General features: G+C 47.6%; 2 protein-coding genes across 5 annotated transcripts in view; one reads left to right on the top strand and one right to left on the bottom strand.

Annotated features, from left to right (window-relative positions):
- Nucleotides 1–16,553, bottom strand: part of LOC144298224 (uncharacterized) — a 250,004-nt gene that overhangs the window by 113,482 nt on the left and 119,969 nt on the right. The gene's annotated exons all lie outside the window — the stretch shown is intronic.
- Nucleotides 2,973–16,434, top strand: AHCY (adenosylhomocysteinase). Of its 4 annotated transcripts, none has more exons than XM_077872788.1 (10): nucleotides 2,973–3,132; nucleotides 7,548–7,738; nucleotides 8,873–8,948; nucleotides 10,550–10,699; nucleotides 11,745–11,857; nucleotides 12,316–12,523; nucleotides 12,615–12,702; nucleotides 12,802–12,919; nucleotides 13,691–13,885; nucleotides 15,506–16,434. In XM_077872788.1, exons 1-10 carry the CDS (start codon nucleotides 3,105–3,107, stop codon nucleotides 15,635–15,637), a joined length of 1,299 nt encoding a protein of 432 aa, XP_077728914.1. In that variant the 5' UTR covers nucleotides 2,973–3,104; the 3' UTR covers nucleotides 15,638–16,434. The 4 variants fall into 4 exon arrangements, with proteins under 4 accessions (XP_077728914.1, XP_077728916.1, XP_077728915.1 ...); XM_077872790.1 differs by lacking the exon at nucleotides 2,973–3,132 and adding an exon at nucleotides 3,299–3,420; XM_077872789.1 differs by lacking the exon at nucleotides 2,973–3,132 and adding an exon at nucleotides 3,463–3,599.

Raw genomic sequence — 16,553 nt, 5'->3', positions numbered from 1 at the left:
AATTTCCACTTAAACAGGTTGAGAAGACAAACCACAAACCTGGAGAAGATATCTGCAACACATATGGTTAGTAAAGGACTAGTATTCAGAACATGCAAAGCATTCCTATTAATTTAAAATGAAAAACAAACCACTTATTTTTAAGTGGGAAAGACATGAGTGGAACTTTTACAGAGAAGGGACCAGACAGGATTCATATGAGTACATGTGAATAGGTGTGCAACCTCATTAGTAGTCACAGAAATCCAAACTACAACCACAATGAGAGATCATCTCATACTTACCAGGTTGGCAGAAAATAAAAATTGATAACAGGATGTGCTGGCAAGGGGGGTAGAACAAGAATTTTTATCCAAAGTTGGTAGGAATATAGACTGATGCGACCATTTTGGGAAACTGTTTCATATTACCTAGCTAAGCTGCACCTGAGCATAAGTGAAGAATGTTCGAGCAGTATTATTTGTAGTAGAAAAAACTGCAACAACTCAAAGCCTATCAACAATATCATGAATTAGAGGCGCTTGGGTGGCGCAGTCAGTTAAGTGTCTGCCTTTGGCTCAGGTCATGATCCATGGGATTGAGCCCAACATTGGGCTCCCTGCTCAGTGGGGAGTCTGCTTCTCCCTCTCTCTCTGCCTGCCACTCTGCCTAGTTGTGTTCTCTCTCTGTCAAATAAAGTCTAAAAAAATTGTAAATTGTGGTATATATATACAATGGATTATACAGAAAATAAAGGAACCATAGCAACATCATCTACAAGAATGACTCAAAAACAATGTCGAGAGAAAAGCAAGTTGCAGAAGAATATATACAGTATGACTGCATTTATGCAAAGGCAAAAACCAGTCAAAACTAAACAATTTGCTGTTTAGAGATAGTAATATAGGTAGTAAAACCCATTAAGAAAAGCAAAGAAAAAAAAAAAAAAAAAGAAAAGCAAAGGAATGATTAAGACAAAATTCACTGTAGGGGCAGCCGGGGTGGCTGAGCGGTTTAGCACCGCCTTTGGCGCAGGGCATGATTCTGGAGACCCGGGATCAGCATCGAGTTCCATGTCGGACTCTCCCATGTAGAGCCTGCTTCTCCCTCTGCCTGTGTTTCTGCCTCTCTGTCTCTCATGAATAAATAAATAAAATCTTAAAAAAAAAGAAAATTCACTGTAGCAATAACTCCCATGGTGGGGAGAAGGGGCATGTGATTGAGAAGAGAAACAGGTGGCTTCTGGCATAAGGCAGTGTTTTAATCCATGGACACATGGATCAACTTGACAGAAATGGTCACAACAGAAGTGGTGAAATGGCAGAGGAAGGAGGAGCAGAGAAAGAGGAAAAAGGAACATCAACCGTTAAAGGCACTAGAGAAAGGCGAAGTTGCTAAGGTCAGAGAAGAAACTGAGTGAACAGGAATAAATACTGATAGGAGAGGCAGGAAAGAGAAAGCCAAAGGCATATTTATGTTGCAGGGAGGTGGGAATGCAGGCTGAGGCACATCTGTTGGATTCAGGCCAGGTTCCCTGATGACCTTGGCTGTAGAAATTTCAGCCAAGATCTGGGGGTAGAGGCCACACAGCTGAGAACTGAGTGGGAGGTGAGGAAGTGCAGATCCAGAACAGAACAACTCTGAAAAGTTTGAGAAGAGAAGGAAGAAAATGGACAGCAGCGGGGGGTGGGGGAGTGGGCTTGTAGGGAGAGTGGGGGAATGCAGTTGGGGTGGGGGTGGGGCGCCTTCCTTGAGAGATGTTAAAGGGTCTTTAGGTGGCCAGTTGAAGCCACACGAAGAGGGCGCTTGGCTGGCTTAGTTGGTTAACCACCTGCTTTGGCTCAGGTCATGATCCTGGGCTCTTGGGATCAAGCCCCACCTTGGCCTCCCTGCTCATCATGGAGCCTGCTTCTCCCTCTGTTCCTCAGCCCACTCATGCTCTCTCTTTTCCTCTGTCTCAAATAAATAAAGTCTTAAAATAAAACCCACAAGGAGATATATTTTTTACACCCAACAGGTCAACAAAAATCTGTTAGACAAGTGGTCACAGAGATAAGGAAAAACAGGCCCTCTCAGATACTGCTGATGGAAGGGTAAATGGTAAAACTACTTTGGAAAGCAATTTGGCAGTATCTAATCAAGTTACAAATATGTCAGCCTAGAAACGCCTCCTCTGGGCACATTTCTGCCCTAGAGACACTTGCACATGTGCACTAAGAGGCAAGTACAGAAATGCCCATTGCTGCATGTATGCAATAGCGACAGACTGTATATAACCTGCACATCAGCCAATAGAACAGATAAATTACATGGAATGTACACATAAAATACTATCCGGCAGTAAAAGCAAAAATAAATACATTAAAACTACACACGATTCATAGAAATGTTTATTGACAGAAGAAAGCAAGTTTCAGAAGGCTAAGTACAGTGGTACTATTTATTTATTTATTTATTTATTTACTTATTTATTTTAGTATGGTACTATTTATATAAAGGTCTTAAATATAGGAAGAATTCTATAAAACGTTTAACGAAAAAAAAAAAGTTTAACGATGTAGACATATGTAGTAAAAGTAGTAACATGCATGAGACTTTACCTAAACTCAGGATAGTGGTTACCTGCAGGGGAGTGTGTAGTATCTGGGATGTGCTAGGTACCTGACATTGCAACTTTATGTATAATCCGTTTGGTAAGTTATCATTTAGCCCATTTTATTAATGAGAAAATTGCGGCTCAGGGAAGTGAACTGGTTAGAATAGCAGTTCCACTCAGTTTTGACTTTGGATTTCCTGGCTGAACGAATGAAAGAAAGAGGGCCTCAGGTTTGCTCTCAGGCCTCTCCCAGAGCTCCCTTCCAGAACCAGTGTGGACAAAATTGTTTTTTCCCCCCAGCGGGGATCAAAGTCCGTTCCGGCTCCAGCCTCCCGCCCCCTGGCGTTGGGCCCCGCCCCCGACCACTCAGCTCCAACGGGGCTCATGAATATGCAAGACAGAGGAAGATACTTAAAGGCGCCGGCGCCTGGTGCAGATCTCTGCCCAGCGCCGCCCTTCCAGTGTCAGGTCCTACCCCTGAGGCCGGCTCCCTTCGGTGTCCATCACTCTGTGCGGAAGCGCTGCCAGCATGTCGGACAAACTGCCCTACAAAGTCGGTGAGTTCCAGAAGTGGACCTAGTCAGGTCGGCTCAGCTCGCGCCGGGGCTTGTCTGGGAGGCGGCCGCAGGGCCCTCGCGGTGCGCTCCTGGTCCCCTTGAATCTTTAGCTCGGCGCGATCTTGGCCGCGCGAGGCAGTTTGGGGGTTGGAGTTCTCACGTCGCAGCGAGCCGGTCGTCTTAGGCGGTGGTGGACTACAAGTCCCGGCGTGCCGTGCGAGGCCCAGTGCAACGGCGTGGGCTGCGGAGCAGCTAACCGGCGGCGTGTCGCGCACGGAGGAGGCTGGGGTGGGCGGAGAGCGTGCACCTGGCCGCGGCCTGGGACAGTTAGCACCTGCAGGGCCGGGAGGTCAAGATGCTGCGGTCTGGGCCTGGACTGGCCCCTTGGCCAGCTGGGTGGACCCAGACAAGTGCCCAATCCTGTCTGGGCCTCCTGTAGGGAAGGCGAGGGCGCTGGAGCCGCTAAGGCATGTGAGGAGGAGAGGCCTGAAGAGCGAGCCTGAGGCCGGCGCTAGTCCACTCACAGGGACTTGGGGCTCGTTACTCAATCTCTGGGGTCACTGTCCTGGCCAACAGGGACAGTCGTGCAGAGACTCTCCGAGAAAACTTGGAGTGCTTAGAAAAATCCCTGCTGTCCTATGGATTGAAGTTGATAAAATGACAGTTAATCTTTTTTTAAAGATTTTATTTATTCATGAGAATACACAGAGAGGAGAGAGAGAGGCAGAGACACAGGCAGAGGGAGAAGCAGGCTCCATGCAGGGAGCCCGATGTGGGACTCGATCCCGGGACTCCAGGATCACACCCTGAGCCGAAGGCAGGCGCTCAACCGCCGAGCCACCCAGGCGTCGGGACAGTTCATATTTATTGGGCGTATACAATGGGATGGGCACCTCTTCTGAGCTTTATTCTACACTAATTCACTTTATTCTCACGGTTTTTTGGGGAAGGGGCTATTTCTAATTTTATGATGAGTATGCAGAGACACAGGAGTAAAGGTAGTTTGCTCAAGATCTTACAGCTGGGAGATGTTGGAGCAGGATAAGAATGTAGGCCTTGAAGGCCTCTAAGCACACATTTTCACCACTGTGTATAAGTGGACACAGTTGGAGCAAACTCATTGAACTCTTAGCACAAATCTCTTCGGGCTGCTAGTAGTTTTTATTTTATTTATTCATTCGAAACACACACACACACAGAGGCAGGCTCCGTGCAGGGAGCCCGACCTAGGACTTGATCCCGGGTCTCCAGGATCATGCCCTGGGCCAAAGGCAGGTGCTAAACCACTGAGCCACCAGGGCTGCCCTGCTAGTAGTTTTTAAATTCAAGACACCATTAAACCTAGAGAAAGGCATCGGTATTTATGGAGTGTTTGCATCGTATTTGGTGATTTGCATGTGTTTACAAAATAATCTTTGGAATTGGACTTTATCCCATTATACAGAGGAAGAAGCTGAGGCACTAGTACGGAGTACTTGTAAAGTTTCTGTGGAAATAGTAGCTTATCAAGTAGCTGGAGTAGACAGTTGTCCCTATGAAACTGAAGCTCAGAAAGCTTAAGTCAAGGTCTCATCAGTGGGGGCTTATCATACGGTGGAGAGATCAGCTGGTCAGGATTGAGAGCCTATTTGTGCTGGAAGGGGGAGGGTTGGTGAAAGGGGAAAAGAATAAAGAAATCTTAAGATTTTGGCTGAAGTAGCTGGTCAAATGGTTTCATTTCCTAAAAAGGGAAGATAGGGGAAGTAAAAGTTTAGGAGGGAGGAGGAGTCCCAAGGGCTCAAACATGACACATAGTAGATCCAGTTGGGCATCCAAGTAGAGATGCTGAGTAGATAAGATGGATTTTATGAGTCCTAAATTCAGGGGAGAAGTTTGGGCTGGAAATAACATAGGAATAATTGCTGTAGGGAAGGTATTTCAAGCTGAACTGGATGAGCTCATCTGGTAAGAGGCAAGATGATGGAAACCCTGAAGGTTTCCAAACATAAGAGTCAGTTGAAGGAAGAGGAGCCAGGAAGGTAGAAAGAAAACCACAGAAGAACAGGCATAGAAGCCAAGAAAAGAAAGTGTTTCAGAAGGAGGATATAACTAGTGGGAGCAGTACTTCAAGGAGAAACATGAAGATAGATAATTGACCTTTAGATGTAGGATGAGGCCAATCTTGGGAGACCTTGAGAACAGTTTCAGAGTAGTGAAGTTCCAAAAAAAGTTGAGAGGACATGGGATCAAGCCCCACCTAGTAGAGCTGTTCTCTTGTAACAAAAATGCTTGGTCTATAGCTACAGAGGAGGAGGATAGTGGATTGCACAGAGGAAATGTGGCGTAGTTCTGAATTCTTCTCAGTGAATTGTCATTAGTTGGTGAGGAGAGGCGTTAGAGGTTTGGACAGAGCAGCAAAAGAGTAAATTTTTTTTTTTTTTTTTTCTGAGAGAGCGTATGCAAGAGAGTGTGAGGTGGGGGACAGAGGGAGAGAGAGTCAAGCAGGCTCCATGCTCAGCATGTAGCCCGATGTGGGGCTCTATCTCACAACCTGAGATCATGACTGAAATCAAGAGTTGGACACATAACTGGAGCTATCCAGGCACCCCAACCTAAGGAGAATAAATTTACTAAGAAAATGTACAAAGATTGCTTGGTGTCCCATGAGATTTCTGGTCTTGATATGGTTGTGGTTTTCCTCCTGCTGGGCTCACTGGCTTGGGTGCAGTGGAGGATTGGGTTTAACTAGGGTGGGAGTTTTGCCAAGAGGTTTTCAGAGGGAACAGTGGAATCTTAAACTGTGGAAGAAGTTGAGAATAGGAAGGTGGTGTGGTGAGAGACTGGAAATTGGTAGGATTAATGCATTAGAGGTTCTGACCTCACCATCCTTGCCCTTACTGGAGTTGGGGCTCCAGAGGGAGAGGATTAGAAAGATGGGACATGGCTAGAGTTGGTTGCTTGAAATCAAGATTTCCAAAGAGGTGGATGGGTGGGGGTGAGGTAGGAGGGTGATAGCAATGGGATGTGTGGTGAGGCATTGTGGCAATAGTTCCTCCCTCATTTTTTCTCTGAAATTGTTTAGATGTACAGTAGGAAGCAGACTGACTTAGTTTTATTGTTACCATTAAATTCTCTACAATCCTTTCCCTCTCACCCACCACATCTTTGGATGATTGGCAGGTTCTAAATTTCCCGAGAGATTAAAATCACCAGGAGTCCCAGCCCTCATCCTAGACCTATTGAATCTTTTTTTTTAGGAGAGTTTTACAAGTATGCCTGATGACTCTTACTGTGGAAGTTTGCAACCACTGACCTGGGGAATGGGGCTGGTGTGGGCTGGGAGACAGAAAGGGTGAGATTATTAGAAGACTATGAGATGGCGAGAGAGCTCATTATAGTATTCTTCTTTCCTGTCTGAGAATGTGGGCAAATTTGAGACATTTGGGGTGGTAGAAGCCAAAACATAACTCATTATTGATAGTATCAAAGCCAGAGGGTAGAGATGAGTGTTGAAGTCCAGTGATCCTGCTAACAAACTGCCAAATTGGGCAGTTCCTCCAGGTACAGGCAAGGTGAGCAAGGCAGGTCTCTGTGGAAGAACTTGCTTCCTGCAGGCTGGCTGGCTGCTTGCTTGCAAAGGGAGAGCTGAACTGAGCATGCCCTTTATTCCTCCCAAATTCACCAATCAGACAAGCCACTCTGGCTTCCTCTAAGGCAGAGAGAGGCCAAGAGTGTTCGTTATACAGGTGAGTTTACTCTGAGTGGAAAGGAACATGAGTAGGGGGAAGCAGCATATTCATGTGGTGAAGGAGATCAAGCAACTGTGTTGAGTTCAACGTGTTTGATATTATTTATGAGTGATGGAGTCACCAAGAATGATGACTTGGAAGATGGAGCGCCAGAAGCCAAAATCTTTAAGAAATGAGGTTGGTAGGTGACCAACCTAGGTGATCAGAAAGGGTAGTGGGAGGGTAGTGGGTCTATTTCCAATAGTGGGTGCGCCTGGGTGACTTAGTATTTAAGCATCTGCCTTCAGCTTAGGGTGTGATCCTGGAGTCCCACATCGGGCTCCCTGCATGGGGCCTGCTTCTCCCTCTACCTGTGTCTCTACCCCTTTCTCTCTCTCTCTGTGTCTCTCATGAATAAATAAATAAAATCTTAAAGGGGGGGGGGAAGGGGGGGTAGTAGGACTTACGTATAAGCTGATAGCTATTTTCAAGGGGCATTTACCTGTGTTGTAATTTTCACATTCCTGTTGATTCTTTGATTACACGTGTTCTCCCACAAGGCTGTAAGCTGTGGTTAGGCAGGGACGATGTCTGTCTTTTTTGACTGCCCTGGCTCTGTAAATCCTTGTTGAATGAGTGAGAATGGTGGTGCTTTGCGGTTGGTGGGAGGAGACAGCTCACGCAATCTCATCCATCTTGGCCCTGCAGCTGACATCAGCCTGGCCTCCTGGGGACGCAAGGCCTTGGACATAGCAGAGAATGAGATGCCAGGCCTGATGCGCATGAGGGAGATGTACTCGGCCTCCAAGCCACTGAAGGGTGCCCGCATCGCTGGCTGCCTACACATGACCGTGGAGACAGCTGTCCTCATTGAGACCCTCGTAGCCCTGGGTGCTGAGGTGAGGCCTTCAGTATTTTCTGTGGGGGGTGGGGGCAGGGAAGTCCAATGTGGTGCCCCTTTGGCCCAGCAGGGGCTCCAAGCTTGTCGACAGTGTCCACACCCTTTGTGGTGACTATTCTTATGCGTATTTTCGACCTGACTGGGACAATAGTTCCTGAGTTCCTTCAGCTCACACCCTTCTGACTGAGGAGCTCGGGGTGGGAAAACCTCAACGCTGATGTCCCACTGGATCATCCAAGGACTGGCTCTCACTGGCCCTCCCAGGTTCATGTGCCTGCTATGGACCAATCATGGTGCCAGAAGGATGGTGTACTTTCATTGTTTCGGCTTAGGTTATAAGTACCAATGGCTGGCAGCTCTTCTAACCTCTCTGGGAACTTTGGAGTAAGATGGTTTCCCAAGACAGGGCAGAGAAGAGCAGCCAATACCAACCAACAATCCCACCAATGCTCAGTCCTTGGATGCTTATTTCAACATTCACACTCAGTGGTCTGATTTTATGGCTTTAAATACTGTCTGTATAACTCCCAAATATGTGTATTAGCCTGGACTTCTCCCTGCAACTCCAGACTTATGTATCCAGCAGCTGATGTGTCAGTCAACTCCACGTAGATATCTAATAGACAGCTCAACCTCAACATGTTCAAATTCATGATTTCCTGTTCCCTTCCTCTTCCTGCAGTCTTCCTCCTGTAAGTAAATGGAAACATCAACCTTCCAGCCTTCTCAGCTCAAGAACCTGGGGTCATCCCTGACTCCTTTTCCTCCCTCACCCCGACAGCTAATCCTACAGCAAGTTCTATCATCTCAACCTGCAGAATATACCCATCATCACCTCCACTGCCACCATTGCATTTCTTTGAACTCTTACAGCAGCTTCTTGTCTCCTTGCTTCCTTGTGGAGCCCTTTAACCTCCACATCATGTTTAGTACCAGGTGATGTTTTAAAACCTAAATTGGGTTTTGTTAATGCTCTGGCTCTTATCTACTCATCAGTTGTCCGCAGCCTATGGTTGAAGAGCCTGCGGGGCCTCTTCCCTCTCGATCCAGGGCTTTGCTTTATCCCTTTCCAGTGACCCCAGTGCTTCTGAGCTGTTTATGACTGGTAGCCCTGTCTTGTTTTTTGTTCCAGGTGCAGTGGTCCAGCTGCAACATCTTCTCTACCCAGGACCATGCAGCTGCTGCCATTGCCAAGGCTGGCATTCCAGGTGAGTCCTGTTTGCTGCTGAGGGATATGGGAATACATGATGGAACTCTGCTTCTCCTTGTTTTCTTCACTGACTCCTACTGTGACAAGTTTTCCCATGGCAGGGGAGAGGAGTCATGGTTGCAGAATTCTAGTCTAATGATTGAAGGAAAGACTTGTTTTGTTCCACTGTCGTCTAAAATCCTGTGGAATGCACTTACTGGCCCATCTCAAGTCCTGTAACCAGGAAGGGTGGGATCTTATGATTGGGAGCCATATGATGTGGAGGAGAGGAAGTTCCTTAAAGGAAGAATGTAGGTCATTTCCAAAAAGAATCAGGGAGAGATATGGGCAGAAAAAGAGCCTCAGAGGTTCATTGCCCTAGGGTCTGATAGTCTGGGGGGCTGAGACTTTATCACAAGCTGCTGAAGAAACAGGCACCGTCTGCTGGGACTTGAGGAGGAGAGTGGTTAGCTCTGATGGTGATTAAATAGGACATTCCTGGGGATCCCTGGGTGGCTCAGTGGTTTGGCACCTGCCTCTGGCCCAGGGTGTGATCCTGGAGTCCCGGGATCGAGTCCCACGTCAGGCTTCCTGAATGGAGCCTGCTTCTCCTCTGTGTCTCTCCTTCTCTCTCTCTGTGTCTCTCATGAATAAATAAATAAAATCTTAAAAAAATAAAATAAATAGGACATTCCTTCTAACCAGCCATAGGTGGAGGGAATGGGTTGGGGGGGGCTTGGAAGGGCTCAGACAGGTCCCCCACTCCTCAGCCTTATTTGACTCCATGACCCTTTTCTGGGAAAGGCCTTGTTTACAAGACCACTGTCTGCTATAGTTTGGGGGAGGAGGCAGCTGCTGGGCCTGCTTGGTCAGTTACATTTGCTCACAGGAGATTCATGGAAGCGCCCCCCCCCGGCGTCAGTGTCCCAGTCTGGGCTGGCAGTCAGGAGTCCTGGATTCTGGTGGCTGTTCTGGAATGCCCATGCTGAGTGACAGGGCACATCTTAGCCCCTCTCTGGGCATCTGTAAATGATGATGATGGTATTGCCTGCCTCAGAGATAGAAAAAAACGAGATGGAGCATGAGACAGTCAGAATAATTTTTTGGTCAGACAGTCTGGGACAACCCACCACAGAGACTGCTGGGCCCTCAAGTCCTTCAGTGCAAAATTAATCTTGGACTTTGGCTGCTGGTCCACCTGAGTGTGGCTCACTGATCCTGTAGCACCTTCATCCCAGCAGTAGGCATCATGGGTGGGAGCCCTGGTCCTTAGGTTGATGTCCTAGTCTTTGGGGCCCAGACAGAAGGGAGTAGGGAAGGAAATAATTATTTCCAGATACCTATATCTGGGGGGCCGTACTTGGCCTTAATCTGTATATTAGAGATGAAGAAACTGAGGCTCACAGAGGGGAAGTGATTTGCTCAAAGTCACACAGCTGGTGAATGTAGAACCAGGATTTGTACTCAGATCTGGTTCCAAGTTCTGTTCTTTTCACTGCCTGAATCTTCTAGGGATGGGAATTTGGTAGGAGATTGTATTGGCTGTGCTCAGGTGGTTCCCTGGAGCAGGCACCAGTGGGGAGGGCCAGGCTCTGATGTGCTGTCCCACTCCACCTCCAGTGTATGCCTGGAAGGGTGAAACGGATGAGGAGTACCTGTGGTGCATTGAGCAGACACTGTACTTTAAGGACGGACCCCTCAACATGATTCTGGATGACGGAGGTGACCTTACCAATCTCATCCACACCAAGTACCCACAGCTCCTATCAGGTAGGTAAGTGGGGTAGGTGTGTGGGCAAGGTGTTCTAGATGGGGCCTGCTTGCCCATGTGAAAGCAGCAGCCTGGCAAGATTCCACTGCCTCGAGCAGCAGATTCTGTGGAAGATGGGAGGATGGCAGTTTCCCACAGACATGTTGGGGCCTGGACTCCAGATTTCTGATGATGTGGGGCTGAGGTTGTGGTGGGGAGGCCTGGCTAAGGTCTGGTTTGAGGGCAAGCATAAGGCCAGGGCTGGGATTAGCTTTGTTAAATCTGGGTGGGGAGGAATGTAGAGGGAGTACTGAGTACAAAGGCCCTGAGGCAGGAAAAGATGGACTATTCAGGAAACTGAAAGGAAGCCAGTTTGTCAGCTTTTTTCACTGGGGAGAATTGCAGGGTGTGGCTGGAGCCCTAATGAAGGGCAGATGTGTGAGGACTTAACAGGCTAGAGAGATTTTGGCTTGATCCTGAGAGCAAAGAGAAATAATTGGATGATATTAAAAAGATTTCTCTGGGGGCACCTGCGTGGCTCAGTGGTTGAGCATCTGTCTTTGGTTCAGGTCGTGATCCCGCGGTCCTGGGATCAAGTCCTGCATCAGGCTCCTCAAGGGAACCTATGTCTCTGACTCTCTCTCTGTGTCTCTCATGAATAAATAAAGTCTAAAAAAAGATTTCTCTGAAAATATATACACATTAAAAATGGCTGCTGGCTCCTGTGTAGAAGATGGGTCGTGCTGGGCACTGCCACTAGGGCAGTGGCAGCAGGCATGAAGAGCTTGAGATTGCTGGTGAGAGAGCACCAGCTCCAGCCTAAGCTGGAGTGCTTAGGCCTGGTGATGGTGGTGACTCCTCTTGCATGCTGGCCTGGAGGATCAGGTGACTGGTATCAGTCACAGAGATGGAACCCAGAAAGAGGAGCAGCTTTCAGGGGCAAAGATAAGGAATTTGGATGAGTTGAGGTGTGGGCTCTCTGAGGCTCTTGGGGTCTCATGCCAGAGGCACTGCCTTTTTCCCCTTGGGCAGCCCCTTAGGCTCATCCCCTTCTCTCTTGTCCAGGCATCCGAGGCATTTCTGAAGAGACCACAACAGGGGTTCATAATCTATACAAGATGATGGCCAACGGGAAGCTGAAGGTGCCTGCCATCAATGTGAACGACTCTGTCACCAAAGTGAGTCTTGGGGCAGTGCCATGTTCAGCTGTTCATTCCCAGTGCTCAGGAGTAGGCCTCTGAAGAAGGGCCCCTGGGAAGGCTGTAGGCTAGAGACTTGAAGCCCTCATTTGAGGGGTGGTGGTGGGGGTGGGTAAGGGGTAATAAGCGATTGAGGGTAATAAGTAGATTAAAGAGGAAAAGAACTCTATGGTGAGTTTTAGAGCTGGGCACCAAGAGCTTTAAAATGAAGCAGGTTTTAGGCAATCTCTCTTAGCAGTTAATCCTTAGGAAGCCTTCTAGACTGGCATAGAAAGGCTAGGGAGAAGGTCTTGGGCTGATTCAGAGCAAGGGGCATATGAGCACATTAGCTGGTAGGGAGAAGTCACAGGAGCTGATTAGGCCAAGATGCTGAGAGTAGTTTCTGAGGCCCCAGGGCCTTGCCTGCCCCCATCACCCTTTTGCCCCTCTTCTTTCAGAGCAAGTTTGACAACCTGTATGGCTGCCGGGAGTCTCTTATAGATGGCATCAAGCGGGCTACGGATGTGATGATTGCAGGCAAGGTGGCAGTGGTAGCAGGCTATGGCGATGTGGGCAAAGGTTGTGCCCAGGCCCTGCGGGGTTTTGGGGCCCGCGTCATCATCACGGAGATCGACCCCATCAATGCACTGCAGGCTGCCATGGAGGGTATGATAGGGCGAGGGTTGTCTGTCAGCCACTGGGGCCAGAGGAGGGGCAGGGCCACCCTGGATGACCTGTGGACACCATCTCTGCACAGGCTATGAGGTGACCACTATGGATGAGGCCTGTCAGGAAGGCAATATATTTGTCACCACCACAGGCTGTGTTGACATCATCCTTGGCCGGTAGGTGCTAGGTTGGGGGTTGCAGGGAACAAGGAAGGGGTTAGGCTTGGGTCGCTCTTTGTCCCTAACAGTTTTCCATGGGTTGGCGCTCCCCAACAGGCACTTTGAACAGATGAAAGATGATGCCATTGTGTGTAACATCGGACACTTTGACGTGGAGATTGACGTCAAATGGCTGAATGAAAATGCTGTAGAGAAAGTGAACATCAAGCCCCAGGTGAGTAGGCCCAGCAGCGTGGGCAGATGGAAGACAGCGGGGGACATGTTTGTGGACTGATCACCAAGGAGGGTAGATGAGCAGACTCTGGCAACCTGGGCAGTGAGATGGGAGGGAGGAAGGCCTGGTTTTAAGGCCTCTTAAATCAAAATCTTAGAATGACATCAGGACATCTCCATTTTTTTTTTTTTTTTTTAAAGCTCTCAAGATGATTCTGCTGTGCAGCTTAGGTTGAGTACCACTCCATTCAATTTTTACTAAGCATGATGATTGAGAATATGGGATTTGTCCTCAAAATGTCCTCCAGGCTCAAATTGCAGCAACTTAACCCTTTAGACTTCAGTTTCTCTATGTGTGAAATGAGGATAATAGTAGTACATACATCATAGGGTTGTTATTAGAATCAAATGTGATAATTATATGTATATATATAATTGTGTATGCTCTTAGCCCAGGGCACATGGCAATAATAATATTAGCTAATACTTATGAGTACTTAGTATCTATCTGCCAAACCATGTGTCAAGTGCTTGACACATGTCCACTCATTAAATTCTCACAGCAGACCCATGAGGTTTGTAGCTCAGAGCTGCTAAATAAATATTGGCTCCTACTAATTTTGAGTGCCAGGCGCAATGCTGGAGGTTGTTCTAAGATGGTCTAGGCCCTTCACAGACACTATTGGAGGGAGGAAGTCCTGCTGGACAAGAGGGTAGGATGAGGCAGGAACAGTGCCCTGCCAACCCTCATTATTGCTCTGCTCAATTGCAGGTTGACCGCTACCGGCTGAAAAATGGGCGCCGTATCATCCTGTTGGCTGAGGGCCGGCTGGTCAACCTGGGCTGTGCTATGGGCCATCCCAGCTTTGTGATGAGCAACTCATTCACCAATCAAGTGCTGGCACAGATAGAATTGTGGACCCACCCAGACAAGTACTCTGTTGGGGTTCACTTCCTGCCCAAAAAGGTAGGTTTATCTCTATCCTCTTAGGGGTCCTCCATAGGCAGAAACATTCCATCTAACAGAGGAGGAAATGGAGGCCCAAAAGCAGGGAATGACTCCCAGAGAGTGGCTGTTGTCATCTGAAGGCTTGACTGGCTGGAAGATTCACTTCATGTCAGTGTTGGCTGTTGGCAGGTCTCAATTCCTCACCACATGGGTCCGTCTCCATAGGATTGCTTAAGTGTCCAGATGAGATGGCAGCTGGCCTTCCCCTAGAATGAGTGATCCAGAGTAGAGCAAAGGAGGAAGCTGCAAGTGCCTTTTAGGACCTAGTCTCCAAGTCCCACAACATCATTTTTGCTTTATTCTATTCATTAGAGGGAGTTACTCAAAGATAAGGAATAGGCTCTCCCTCTTAAAGGAAAGGGTGTTAAGAATCTATGGACAAGGGGACCTGGGTGGCCCAGTGAGTTAAGTGTGTGCCTTCAGCTCAGGTCATGATCCCAGGGTCCTGGGACTGAGCCCCACATAGGGCTCCCTGCTCAGCGAGGAGCCTGCTTTTCCTTCTCCCTCTGCCATTCCCCCTGCTGTGCTCTCTGGCTCTCTCTATCTCTCTGTCAAATAAATAAGTAAAATCTTAAAAAAAAAAAAAAAAAGAATTTTGGACAGACTTTTAAGGATATATTTTAAAACTATCACAACCATTATAATCTAAAAAGGAACTCTTGGCTATATAACATAGAACTCTAAGAGTCAGACAGTGGACCTAAAGATTCATCTTTCTATGTCTTGGCTATTTTCTTTACATTCATTTCACTTATCAAATAGACTTGCCACTTATGAGCTGAGACGGATACCTTCCCTGTTTAAGATTCCCTCCCTGATCCCTGGGTGGCGCAGTGGTTTGGCGCCTGCCTTTGGCCCAGGGCGCGATCCTGGAGACCCGGGATCGAATCCCACATCGGGCTCCCGGTGCATGGAGCCTGCTTCTCCCTCTGCCTATGTCTCTGCCTCTCTCTCTCTGTGACTATCATAAATAAATAAAAAACTTAAAAAAAATAAATTAAAAAAAAAAAAAGATTCCCTCCCTGACAGCACCTGGGTGGCTCAGTCAGTTAAGTGTGTGCCTTCAGCTCAGGTCATGATCCTAGGGTCCTGGGATTGAGCCCCATATCAGGCTACCTGCTCAGTAAGGAGCCTGCTTCTCCCTCTCCCCAGTGCTTGTGCTCTCTCTCTCTCTCTCTCTCTCAAATAAATAAAATCTTAAAAAAAAAAAAGATTCCCTCCCTTTTAGGAATTGAAGAGTCCCTGTCTCTACCTGTCATAGAAAATATATTCTATCCTTAGTTAAATTCCAGAGAAGCTTTTGGCTAGTTGCGTGGATTGGTGGAGAGTGAGGAAGGAATATAGCTGATGGTTTCATTGGGGCTACTTTGGGGGGTGGGTATGGTTCCCTCTTGAAAAAGGGAAGCTAGGCAGCCAAAAACAACACATCCACTGAAGCTGACTATGAGGATAGGATGAGGTAAGATGTAACACATGACAGATACTCCAACAGAATAATTGTCTGTATTGGTAGCTGGATGCAGGTAAGGGGTCCCAGAGCATGGCATTGATTCTGGGTCTTCCTGTGTTTCTCTCCAGCTGGATGAAGCAGTGGCTGAAGCTCACCTGGGTAAGCTGAATGTGAAGCTGACCAAGCTGACTGAGAAGCAGGCCCAGTACCTGGGCTTGTCCCGTGATGGCCCCTTCAAGCCCGATCATTACCGCTACTGAGAACCAGGCTTATTGTTTGCCTTATAACTGCTGGCCTTGCTGGGGTCCCACCTCTCTTCCCCAAGAGCAAATGGCACCAACTTTGAGATAGGTTTGTTAATGTCCCCCACTGACTCCCCAGTGCTGGTCACTTAGTCTTTGGCCTTTGCTGCATCCTTCATACTGTTCTAGGTGTGGCAGAGGGAATGGAGAAGCCCCTTCTCAAGCCCTGGTCATAATAGAAGTACATAGGAGAAACCCACAAGGAACCCTGAGCTCAGGGGTTTTGGAACTGCTCACTCAGTCAGTCCTTACTTAGTTTGGAAGTCAGCAGTGGTGGTCACAAAGCCCATACACTTTACCATCTAGGCCCTCACTTGGCCTATGAACTTTCTACCCATGTTCTTAGTTACTGGTTCACTGGTCCCTCAGCCCATGACAGATGAGAATGAATGATATCAAAAGGAAGGGAGGAACTTCTGAGAGTTTGAATGCCCCAGAGAGCCTGGCTTAGTGCTGGGCATTCTTTTGAAGAGGTTTCACAGAACAATGAGGTTAGTACTTTCAGTTTCTATTTTACAGAGGTTAGAATAGACTGTTAAGGGACAGCCAGAAAGGACAAGAGAAGTGACAGCCTGAGGTTGAGAAGGGCCAGAGAATCATAAAAGCAGACATAGATCTGGCCACCTCTTTGTAATATGATGGTTCTTATCACAACCCTGGATCAAAAAGATTAGTTTGGTTTATAATGTTTAATTGTTTATAATGTTCAAAGAGAGTGGGAAGGAGGGTAAATAAAAATTTTGGTGCCTAAAAAATTTTGAGCCTTTATTAAATAGATAATCCACAGCCAATAATATATGGCATGAATAAGAAGTAATGGTTGTGTGCTGATGAAAACAAAGGGTTGTCTGCAGTGTGGACTGATAAAGGCTGC

This window comes from Canis aureus, chromosome 26 (genome assembly GCF_053574225.1).
Source record: "Canis aureus isolate CA01 chromosome 26, VMU_Caureus_v.1.0, whole genome shotgun sequence".
In the NCBI taxonomy this organism is placed as follows: domain Eukaryota; kingdom Metazoa; phylum Chordata; class Mammalia; order Carnivora; family Canidae; genus Canis; species Canis aureus.
Note: the sequence above shows the minus strand (reverse complement) of the source record. Positions and strands in the feature narration are given on the sequence as shown.

Excerpts from the sequence above, each read along its gene's own strand:
- AHCY (XM_077872788.1), top strand. The coding sequence starts at position 3,105 with ATGTCGGACAAACTGCCCTACAAAGTCG. Across the intron at positions 12,524-12,614 it reads ACTGCAGGCTGCCATGGAGG|GCTATGAGGTGACCACTATG; the intron begins GTATGATAGGGC and ends ATCTCTGCACAG. Across the intron at positions 13,886-15,505 it reads TTCACTTCCTGCCCAAAAAG|CTGGATGAAGCAGTGGCTGA; the intron begins GTAGGTTTATCT and ends GTTTCTCTCCAG.